Here is a 12,529-nt window from a genome sequence, read left to right as displayed (position 1 = left end):
GTTCATGTAGCTGTCGCGTTGTCGGGTTCAAAATTTTAGCGTTGATGCTCCGCAATTGATTCCGATGAGCTGTAAATTCAATTCAGTCCTAAACAGAGGGGATTAAGATTTTGTTCCGTGCCCGCACACGGTGTCTAGACCTTCTCGTCAAGGCTTGTAAAGTCATTCTCTAAAATAAATCCATAGCATTTGCTGAATCTCTCAGTTGCATTTATTTGCCAGCTTGGCGCACAGCGACGCTCAGAGTCTGAATGAATAATTGCAGCAGCATATATAGAAAATGACCGGCCTCCAAGAGGAATGATAGTTTTAAAGATTATTTCTAGTTTTATTTATTTATTGCAACTTTATGTCTCTCTAAAGAGTGAGGGAATTAGACAATACGTGGACGCTCTCATTTAGACAAGTCTTTGAATTCCCTCCTATATTTCATCATATGTCTTTCTTGTCAATATTTGAAGATGGATTCAGTGAAAGAGATCGATCGTATTTACTGGATTTCTCGTTGCATTTCTCCATCTAACTAATGAATAGCGGCGCTCAGAGTTTGAACCAATAATTGCAGCGACATCCATAAAAATGAGCGGCTTCACAGCTGAATCACATTAATGCTGAAACATAGGACATAGGTATGGAATCAAAGCTACTATAAGGGTAATGGGTACATTTGAGGGAACCTTCAGCCTTACACGCCCATTCTGCCCCACCCCAAGATTTGAATAATTTAAACTCATCAATCATGATCTTCATAGAAGATGCTGGATAAGTAGGTTCAGAATGTTCTTTCTACAGTTGGCAGGACCTATTGTTTTCCTTTGATTGCAGCTGCCCCAAGAAGCTGCTGCCCTAGGTAACAGCCTGGTCAGTCCTATATGAAATATGTAGAGCAGCATTTTCAAAACATACGTTGAAGTCTGATTTGGATGTATGGCGCCAGGCGTGCAAAGTCAACAGTAAGAAAATGCCCATTTTCGAAAGGCAAAGCACTATATGTCTCAAAATAAATTTTTTTTCTTTGAAAATCTTCTATCTTGATGTCCAGGCTATTGGTACACCTAGATTGTAAGGACGTCTATCTTTATACAGTATAATCTCATTATAACGGACTTGCTTATAATGGAATATGATCTATAGCAGACGAGGTCCACTGGTCCCAGCCGTGTGCTCTTACAAACTTGCAGAAAAGCATCACAAATAGCAGACTCACATATAACAGAATTTCACATATAATGGACCCCCAGAGCTGCTTTTAGTTCTAGTTTTGTTCGGACATGCAGGCGCGAGTTGTGCTGGTGATACAGTATCAAAATGCAGCCCAGAAGAAAATGACAGATTATTTTTCTTTCCAGTACAGTACAACATAATGCTTTAGAACAGGGCTGCCCAAGTCCGGTCCTCAAGACCTACTGGTAGGCCAGGTTTTCAGGATATCCACAATGAATATGCATGAAAGATAGATTAGCATACCAAGAAGGCAGTGCAGGCAAATCTCTCTCATGCATATTCATTGTGGATATCCTGAAAACCTGGCCTGCCAGTAGATCTCGAGGACTGGACTTGGGCAGCCTGTAGGTGTGGTTCCTTCCTCACACTTGAAGGTTAGGCCTCTCCCTGATGTCAAGAAGTATGAACCATCTTTTTCACTGATGTCAAGAAGCATGAACCATCTTTTACAAGAAAATCATCTCTGCTGCCTGCCAGGTGCATTCTGGGCTTGTTTACAAGAACTCTGTGTTTCTTCAGTCAAGAACATCTGAAAGCTTGAGGAGGATGAACTGAAGGAGGGATGAGCTGCCATGATCAGTATGTGTCTCTCTTATCTACTGAGGCACCTCTCTCTCAAGGCCAGTACATGAATATACAGAAAGGCTAATAATTGGTGTTGTTGCTGGATTGGTCCGAGGGAGGTCATCTGATGAAAACTAAAGAGAAGGTGCCTAATTAATTGGTAGTCTATGCTGAGATGTAAGGAAGCTTGGATCTTCGCATAGGTTTCTCTGCACACCGCAATATAGTAAAAAACTGATGTTACCTCTTGTGAATAGCTTTCTGTCAGAGAGTGAAGAAAATAGAATCTTTATACAGATCTGGATTCCCTCACATAAGTAACTGAGGAAGACCTAATTTACAGCTTTTCCAGTGACTAACAGACTGTTCCTGATCAGAAGAATTCTATCCACTGCTGCGCTGAGGAAAACAGGTGGATTCCATCTCCCTGATCTGACAAGGCTTGATCTGAGGGTGAGAAAGGAATTATATGTTCTTTCAGTTAGGCTAGATATAATTCTATTGTCTTTAGGATAAGGAAAGTGAAGCTCCTTGGGTGATAAGCTATTTTAGATTGCTGCTATATTCAGGAATTTATTATTATAAGGAATTACCTAGTGTGTGTAAGAATTAGTTATATTTACTCATTTACTTAGGGATTATTGTGTAATATTTATGTAATGAGATGTATTCAGATATTTTGTGAACAAATAATTAGTTATTATTTGCAGCTGGCTTATGAATTATATTTTTGTATTTCTATAATAAAAATATTTCATATAGCTCTGGTCTCTGTCTTCGTATAAGTAGGCAAAAATCTGAACCCTGGATAAGGTGTTTATGGGTAAATCTGAACCCTGGATAAGGTGTTTATGGGTTACCCTAGAAACTAGAGATATGCACGTGACTTGTTTATGTAGCACTGATCTGTTATACCCATAAATCTATACATAAATCTACCTACAAGCCCTGCTTTAGAACATCTTTTAGTGTTCTGGTTTTGCAATCATTTCGTGCCATACCAATGTTTTGCTGAATTTTGTTATTGATGTTGCTGTTATGATTGTGCAGTGACTGTTGTTCATTGATTGTACGTTGTTTCAAATTGGCCTAAATAAAGTTTTTTTAAAAAGCAACTCTGGATATAATGGGCTGTTTTGCCAGGTCCCTTGAAGTCTGTTATAACAAGATTATACTGTACCACATTTTCAACCAAACTTTTGTCTAAGTCCCAAATGCTCAGAATAAGATCACTTGGATATGGGAGGGGCTAATCATGTAATGGACTGGCCACTCAGATATAGCAACAGAGCAGTGGGACATCTTAGAGGGCACTGATATGAATGTCACATAAAGGGTGCCAGATAAACATCTCACCTGAATTCCCTTATAGGTTATGATGAGCCTCCCCAAACCCCCCAAACCCCACTATAGCTACCTCTCTACAACTACAATAGCCCTTATGGCTGCAGGTGGCATCAATATGGCAGTAGAGTAGGGTGGGATCTCATTTTCCACCAAAAATGTAGTGGTTAGAGTGGCTTATGGGATTTGCTACTCCTCTCTATGGTTCACTAGCCCACTCACCAGGCTACTTAAGATGCCTGTGTGCAGCTCTACTAGGCTTTAATATACCAGGTGCTGATGTTCTGGAGACAGGTATGTATGTTTATATTCTGATCATTGTAGGTATGAGGAGGGTCAGTGAGCACTGGGGAAGTGTGGGGGTGTGTTACCTTGATGCATGCAGTGGTCACCTGGTCAGTATGGATACCTTTGTGGCACTTAGACCCTTCTAAAACAGGTCTAGTTCCAAACATATACGTTCCATGCAGGAAGTCTTGTAAAATGTTTGATCATTGCAAGATGTCCACGTCTAACCTTCCCTAGAGACAACCCAAAGCCTGCCCCTACATACCTCCAAATGCCAATCTCATGCTCTGAACATACAGACGTTGGAACACCCTGCTAGACATAGAGAAAGATGGTTTCAATTATCAGTACTTGGATGTCCTTGCAATTAGAATACCCAAGTGCCGATTTAGGATGCTTTTTGGATGTCTATGTTTTTTTATTATGAGCCTGATAGTGTATGCCTACTATCTACACTCTTCTCAGATGGTAAAAAGATTTTAGCAATTATTTTAATAGATTCTATTTGGTTTGACTTGCATACAGTGGCTTGCGGTCAGGGCCTTCAGTGGATTCAGTGAATTCCCAGGTCTACAGCCCCCCTTTTTTATTGTTTACTTTTTGCTTGATCCAGTTTGATTGGTTGAGCAGGGCTTTAGGGCTGGGGATTCACCCAACCAACTGAAGTCCCTGATAGTACTGCTCTGAATTTGATTGGTTGATAACCTTCTGGATTTAGCTCACATCAGTGTGAATTATGTTTAAGTACACAGTGCAAAACCAAAAATCAGATCAATCCAAACAAAGTAAATCAGCCCAAATAACAAGAAGTCTTATTTATTAATATCAATGATCCAACAGCTGCCATTTTAAACAACACGTTTTGATTTGCTTTGTGATACAGAAGTGCTGATTAGCAAGGGTTTATTTCTTGTTGTTTTCCCCTGCAGTCACTACCCCTAACACAGCTTGTAGGAAAAACATGGCCACCTCAGGTCATTGATATTAATAAACTGGACTTCTTGTTATTTGGGCTGATTTTGTTCTTATATTTGGACTGATCTCCTTTTTTTGCCTTTGCATTTGATTTGTGACAGATCCTTGCCCTTATCTGTGTTGTTATTTTCAGGTACAATAAGCTTTTTCCTGGAGGGCTTACAACTGAAGTTTTACCTGAGACAATGGAGGGTTAAGTGAGCAGCAATTGTATTTGAACCACAGTTTCTCTGGTCCTCAGCCCACTGCACTAACCATTATGTACAACTAATACAGACAATACCTAATCCAAACATGTTTGGTAACTCAACAATTCGTTAAAGGACAGCAGATCTGAAATTTGATGTCTGTTTGGAAACTTACTAAAAACAGTGATAGGCAAATAATTTTATGATTTCAGCAACCACTGGATTTCTGTTATAGTGCTGTTGAACATCACTGTTCACATAATCAACTGGAAGATGCTGGACACTGCATAAGTGCCCCGTAAGGAGTATTATTAGTGAAGAGGAAATTCTCCAGCAGTCTTCTTTTTTCAAAGATAATCCTGTGACTTTTTTTTAGGTGAAAAAGGGCAAAATATTTGATTCATTCAGCCCAATGAAGTCCACTTTTATTTGTATCCCCAAATAGCACAATCGCTTTCCTGCTCAGTGGTAAAATGTGGGGAAGAAAATTAAGACTGTGGGGATGGTGAGAAGACAAGGGTGGAGAATGTGGGGACAGTAAGGGAATTGGGTTGAATCTTTGTCAAAACAAGACTCTCCTTCTACTGAGGTTGGAAAATACAAAACTGTGGTGGAGAAAAAGACCTCACACATAGGGCTCCTTTTACTAAGGTGCGCTAGCGGTTTTAGCGTGCGCTTAGTGCATGCTACATTGCCATGCATGCTATATGCTAATGCCTCCATAGAGCTGGAATTACTATTTTCCATGTAGTGCGGGGCTAGCACATGTGGCATTGTAGTGTGCGCTAAAAACACTAGCGCACCTTAGTAAAAGGAGCCCATAGTCAAGAAACTCATCAAAAACAGCATAAGCTGCTAAGCGAATGAGTTCTTAGTTCATCATAGGTCATTAAAAAAAACTCAAACTCAAGCCTGGAACAACTAAACTTTCCAACCAACAGCAGGAGTAGCGAGAATGGAAAGGTAGTGAAGTATGTCAATTAGGTGAGATGAAATAAAGTAATCAAATAGGGCATCAGCCGGAGTTGCATCCAGTCCATACAGATAATTCAGCAAAAATGTGTGTTCCCATTAAACAGAAGAATATATAATCCAGTTGAATCATGTAATGATGAAAATATCCAAAAGGAACTACAAATACTGTTATAATCCAATGGTAGGCTAAGGTTAAAGTACTCGAACCATGCAGTCAATTCAATCCAATCTTCAAAAAACATACAAATAACACTGCAGGGATTACATTCCAAAGTACTTAGCTCTAGTGGTTGGTCAAGTGCATAGCTGAAAACCATTTCCCAGACTCAGCTGTCCATTTCACAGTTATAAGCCATACTGTGCACCACGAAGTGAGGAAAAAGAAAATCCCTATGGGAGTACCCCATTTTGCTTGCACGTCTTCAGGGGATGGAAAGGACCTAGCACATCTCAAACCAATTCACAAATCAAATCTTTGTCCCACACCATTGGTAGGCACAAACAAGTGGGGAGAAACAGCCGGTTGGAGGTGGTGTGCAGTAATCTGGGAGCTCAAGAGCTATAAGAGCAGGTGATCAGATGAGAAGGCTATAGCAGAAGTCTGGAGCTGGCCACTCACAAGAGCATTCCAATGGAAACAAGCTAATGGGAGGAGAGATGTAGGGAGACACATAATTTCAATCTGGTTGGAAGTGTTGAAGTTTAGAAGAGTCGGGATTGGGATTATTATCATCAAATAAGAAGAGGAAGTATAGGAGTGGTAACACTGGCTAGAATTAAATCTCCTGGAAGACATCTGTGAAATTTAAGTTGGAGAGTAAGAATAATGGGGGCTCAAATTTCAGTCACATGACCTGTGAATAAAAGCTGATAAAGCAGAGCCATATGAAATGAAAAGAAGTGGTGGAGGTATTAGAGTAGGTTAAATATAAGCCACTGAAACTTCAGCTCCATTGCTCCTACTCCTTTCCTTCCCTCCTCAGTAACCTCAGTCATATTGTTCTATTTTCTCCTTTACTTATTCAATCTTGTGCTCCTATACTATATTCATAATATGAAATATGAAATATTTATTTTCTGAAAATATAGAAACATGGAAACATAATGGCAGATAGAGACAAATGGCCCATCCAGTCTGCCCATCCTCAGTATCCACTATCTCCTCATCTTCCTAAGAGATCCCAAGTGCCTGTCCCACTCTTTCTTGAATTCTGACATAGTGTTTGTCTCCACCAACTCTACCAGGAGACTATTCTATGCATCTACCACCCTTTCTGTAAAAAAAAGTATTTCCTTAGATTACTCCAATTTCATGCACCAAGTTCATGCACAAAAGTTCTTCACCCCCTAACCTGTACTGTTCCCTTGGGCTTCCCCAAATGCATGACCTTGCATTTGTTAGCATTAAATCTTAGCTGCCAAGCTTAAGACCATTCTTCAAGTTTCGCTAGGTCCTTCCTCATGTTATTCACATCACCATGGATGACTGTTCTATTGCAGATTTTGGTATCGTCCACAAAGAGGCAAATCTTATCTGACAGCGGGAAGGGGTAAAACGTGGACCTCACAGACCTGATGGACCTCACAGATCTAAAACTGCATGTCCTTAAAAATCTGAGGTCCATGCTACTTGTAGTTATTAGTTCATGGTATCTACTTTCCTGAAAGTTTTTACAATAATGGAGATAATGTCTCAAATATAACAATTCTATTTATATGTTAGTTTACACTTATTTATGAACAAAACGTTTAGAAATTGTGTCTAAAAGCAGAATTGAACAACTAGTAAAAATTTTGTGATTCACAAGACAAATTAGCTTACCTCTAGAAAAATGTCAGTCTCAGATTTGCCGGTGATATCATGTTTGTTCCTAAATCTTGATGCATCATTGTCAGTAAATATGATGTTATCCAGTTTTTTAATATTTGGTTCCAGGAAAGAGAAGTCATTCTTTCCAGATTCTGTAGCAGTGTACAGTTGATGACCATAAGGTAAAGTTCCATCACTGTAGTGTGGGGGAAAGCTAGAATCAGCTCTGGAGTAAATATCAGAACCCAGGCATTGAAGAACTGTTGGTTTCTTTGATCGTAGACATTTGGTCAAAAGCAACAGAAAAATAGTTATAAGAAACAAAAAAGAAATCAAAGCTAAAGCCAGTACTAAGTAAAAATTCAATTCAGATTGATTTTGGGAGTCACTGGATTGGTTGCTTAGTTCTGGAGCAGCTTCCTTGAAATTTTCAGCAAATATCACGTTTATAGTACCTGTTGTGGAGAGAGGCGGTTTTCCATTATCATGAACCAAGACAATCAGTTTTTGCCTCATAGTGTCTCTGTCCATGAAGGAACGATATGTCCTTATTTCTCCCGAGTGGAGACCAATATTAAATAATGGTGGTTCTGCTGCCTGAAGCAGTCGATAGCACAGCCAAGCATTGTGGCCAGAATCATCATCCACAGCCACTACTTTAGTGACTAAAGAACCTTTGTCAGTAGAAGGAGAAACTATCTCAAATGGGGCCAAGCCATCAGACCCAAGTGAGGGGTAAAGGATTTTAGGTGCATTATCATTATGATCTATAATAAACACTTTCACAGTGGAATTACCACTGAGAGATGGAGCTCCACCATCTTGCGCCTTCACTTGGAACTGAAATTCCCTTAACTGCTCGTAATCCAAAGAGCGCTGGGTATAGATGCTGCCAGTCATTGAGTTGATGGAGACGAAGGAGGACACTGGCAAATTTTCAATGTAGCTGTTCACTATGGAGTAAGTTAGTCTAGAGTTCCGTTCAAAATCGGGGTCTATGGCGTTTACACTGAAAATGGAAACTCCTGATAAATTATTTTCTGAAACATAAATGGTGTAAAACATTTTCTCAAATACTGGTGCGTTGTCGTTGATATCTGTAATATGTATTCGAATAGTTTGCTTGGAGGAAAGAGGAGGATCGCCTTTGTCTCTTGCCACAATTGTGACATTGTATTCTGAGACTTGTTCTCTATCTAGGTTACTGTCCGTCAAGATTTTGTAATAATTACTTGACGATGACATTATCTTGACAGGAATGTCATCTTGCATGTAACAGGTGACCTCACCATTTTCTCCATAATCTTTGTCGAGAACTTTGATCAACGCAATCACTGTTCCAGGAGGAGAATCTTCGGGAATTGTGGTGGAAAGGGAAGTAAGTGTGATCTCGGGTGCATTATCATTCTCATCGAGAACCTCAATGATCACAGTACAGTGGGATGCCAGACCTCCTCCATCCTTTGCTTCCACATCCATTTGGAAATGTCTTATTTCTTCAAAATCGATGTGTCCACTGATTAGTATTTCTCCACTTTTAGAATCAAGACTGAATATATGACGAGCACTGTCTGGTATATTTTCAAAAGCATATGTAATATGTGCATATGGACCTTCATCATCATCACGGGCTTTCACTTGAAGTGCAATGGATCCTGGAGGTATATTTTCTTTCAGTGTTGCTGTGTAGATGTTTTCAGTAAAGGTAGGGATATTATCATTTGCATCAGTGACTTTAATATTAATCTGAACAGTGCAAGTTCTGATTGGATTTCCCCCATCTAATGCAGTCATTATAAAATTAAAAATTCCCTGTTTCTCTCTGTCGAGAGGTTTATCTAGTACAAGTTCAGCATATCTCTTTCCGTCAGCTCCCTTTTTTTCTTCCAGGATAAAAAACTGATTGGGACTGAGCTGATAATTCTGCAGAGAATTGATGCCAATATCAGGATCGCGTGCATTTCCTAGAGAAAACCGAGCGCCTGGTGAAATAGATTCGCTGATTTCGAGCTCAATGTTACTCTTAAAGAAACTCGGCGCATTGTCATTAATATCCAGGATTATCACTTTGATGTGAAAAATATTTAGAGGATTTTCAACAATTGTTTCAATGTTAACCAAACAACTGGTGGATTCTCCACACAATTCCTCCCTATCTAGTCTGTCATTCACATACAAGTTTCCATTTTCTGAATTTACTGTGAAATATTGTTTTTCTGTACTCGAAATTATACGGAGCTTCCGACTTTGAAATTCTTCTAAATTCAGACCCAGGTCGTTTGCGAGATTTCCCACCAATGACCCCATTTCCATTTCTTCGGGAATGGAATAATGAATCTGTCCAGAAACCGCATGAAAGAGCCAAAATAGAAAGGAAAACCGTACTTGCCGTGTGGCTCCCAATCCAGCGTCTCTTTGTTTTATGAGCAGCGCTGCCATGGTCCGATACTAGATTTCCAGACGTCTGAGTAAGGTCGGCAAACGAAATGTTCTATACATGAAGTCGTTATTTAAAATATAAATTCAAATCCACCTCTTCTTTATGGCAGGGTAGGCGATGTTTTCCTTCTGGCTGGTTTTAACCGCGTGATGATCTCCTGAAGTGCTTCTTCTCTGATCTGCAGTGGATGATTACAAATGCACGGGAGGAGGTTCCAATGGATCCCCAGCGCTCCCTCATGTTCCCATTGGCCAACAGCGGCACACTGTGTCTCAACCAGAGAAATGCAGCCATTTAATATAGTTGAAGGAAACTAAAATACATTCTATTTGCATTCGCAGATGTAACTAAAATCTAATATATTTTAAGCCCCAAGCATCTGTTTTCTTCCATTTTTCAATAGATTATCCTGATGCCAAACGTGAACTTTTGGCCAGTACTTGAACAGGGACCATCTGATTTCAGACATTTGAAGTGTTCCAGTTCGAAACTGATTAGGATGCAAGCAAAACCCACCGTGCTCCTTTTTTGTTCCATAGCCTTTGAATCTTAGGGCCTGTTTTACAAAGCCGCGCTAGCGGTTGCCTCGCGGCAACAGCCCCGAAGCCCTTTAAATCTCTATGGGCTTCCGGGTCGTTACCGCGCTGCAGCCGCTAGCACGACTTTGTGAAACAGGCCCTTAATCTGCAAGATAAGAATTTTAAGTTTCCTTGATTGTTGGTGTGTATATGGCTATTCCTTAGCAACCTACTGCTCTCTATGCAAGCCATGCTCCCATGAATCAAGGGAGTGCAAATCCTGTCCTGGATTATGCATACAGTTTCTTTATAACGCTGTTTTGCTCTGCACTGTGTTGAAAGTGTCATTGTATCTGCTTCAAAGGAATTATAGTCTTATTTTGAATGTGGAAAAATCAAGTGGAATTTCCACAGTCTTTATTTAGAAGTACTCTGGCTTGTGCTACAGGGAGACCAGTTCATCTGGATCACATTGTTTTAACGGGAGGATAAACTACCCACTTCTCCTGGGAAAGCTATGGTGGGCTACGACACAAGCCTAGTTGGCAAGGCTTTGGGGAAAATGGTCTTCCAGACCAGGGACAGCCTGAGGCACTGGCAAGTACCAGAAGGAAGTGCTGGCCCCTCATTTTAAATGTGCAGGGTGGGAATTTTCCTACAATGGGGCCATTTCTTCCTTTGCATGGGGAAGGAATTGCTGGTCATATTTAAGCTGGATCTTTCCTGCTCACTTATCCATCCTACCTTCCCTGAATTTCTCAAGTGGGGGCATGTTTATATTCCAAACTCTCATATCAGGGGGGAGGGGAGGTAACCGAACTAGAGTCTCTTCAAAAGGCGATCCTTTTCAACAAGGGCTAAACATTAATCAGGAGGTGAATGTTGGGCTGAAGCTCAAAAATACAGGTCCATGTCTTTACTTAACCTCTACCTGCCATGGCAAGGAATTTGTTTACATACTTTTTGCTTTGTACTATGTGACTCCTAGCCACTAACTGCAGGTAGTCTGGTTTTCATTGTTTAAAATAAAATAAATGTGATTTGTTTGTTAGTACAAAGCTGTGGCCTGTTTTTATTCCACGTTTACTTTTGTTAAATACTATTGTGTTATTTAAATATTTTTTTTGCATAAGGGAAGGGGCTATTTGTCTCATAGCCCCATTAAATTATTGGGATGTGTCAAGAGAGTTTCTTAATCAAGGGGGCATCAAAACATACCCTTTTAGATTGAAAATGAAAACACGGATCCTACTTTAGAAACTAGTTTACTGAGATGCTTATACAATGTGAATAGTTTGACATTTCCTTTTAGTGACATCCACGGAGAAATAAATCCATTACATAGCTGATAGTTTGCAGTCACTGATTTGGCAGCACTGTTGGGGAGGGGGAGGGGAGTTGATTCATGTACTCTTCCATCACGCACTAGCAGTGTACTCTTTAGAACTCCTTCTATACTTTACTGGTACTTCCTAAATCTTCTGATTCTCTCCAGGCAGGAACTGGATAATTGCCTAGCTGAAGAGGAAATTTCAATTTTTGATGGTTTCTCCTCAAGGAAATGGAGTAGATTCTGTGCCATTCACGGAGGAGGGTGTTTATGAGCAACTTGAAAAACTGAAGGTGGACAAAGCGATGGGACCAGACGGGATCCATCCCAGGATACTAAGGGAGCTCAGAGAGGTTCTTGTACGGTCTGTGTCTGTATGTGGCCGTTTGGTGGAGGATGGGCTGAGGAGGGCTTCAATGGCTGAGAGGGTATAGATGGGCTGGAGTAAGTCTTAACAGAGATTTCAGCAGTTGGAACCCAAGCACAGAACCGGGTAGAGCTTTGGATTCTTGCCCAGAAATAGCTAAGAGAAAAAAATTAAATTGAATCAGGTTGGGCAGACTGGATGGACCATTCGAGTCTTTATCTGCCGTCATCTACTATGTTACTATGTAAGGAATCCTCTAAAATATGCACTCTGAAAGCCTCTGCTACTATTTGTTGGTATAGAAACTTCTATTGCAAATTTGTATTTATTCATTCATCATGCTTGAAATACCTTGCTTGATATACCGCAAGAGGGCTGGCAAAGATGTTAGTGGTTTACATCATACTAAGATTGTTGAGAAAGCTTCATTGGCTTCCAGTTAGTCATAGGATACAGTTCAAGTGTGCATGTGTTGTCTTTAAATTCCTTTATGGAATATTTGATCC

At 40.2% G+C, this 12,529-nt stretch overlaps 1 protein-coding gene across 1 annotated transcript; it reads right to left on the bottom strand.

Moving 5' to 3' along the window:
- Positions 1-7,371: 7,371 nt before the first annotated feature.
- LOC117351855 (protocadherin gamma-B7-like) lies at positions 7,372-9,681 on the bottom strand. Its single transcript, XM_033927705.1, has one exon. The coding sequence runs from the start codon at positions 9,679-9,681 to the stop codon at positions 7,372-7,374; it is 2,310 nt and encodes a 769-aa protein (XP_033783596.1).
- Positions 9,682-12,529: the final 2,848 nt, after the last annotated feature.

Source organism: Geotrypetes seraphini, chromosome 18, assembly GCF_902459505.1.
Source record: "Geotrypetes seraphini chromosome 18, aGeoSer1.1, whole genome shotgun sequence".
Lineage (NCBI taxonomy): Eukaryota > Metazoa > Chordata > Amphibia > Gymnophiona > Dermophiidae > Geotrypetes > Geotrypetes seraphini.
The sequence above is the reverse complement of the archived record's forward strand: the minus strand, read 5'-3'. Positions and strand labels throughout refer to the sequence as shown.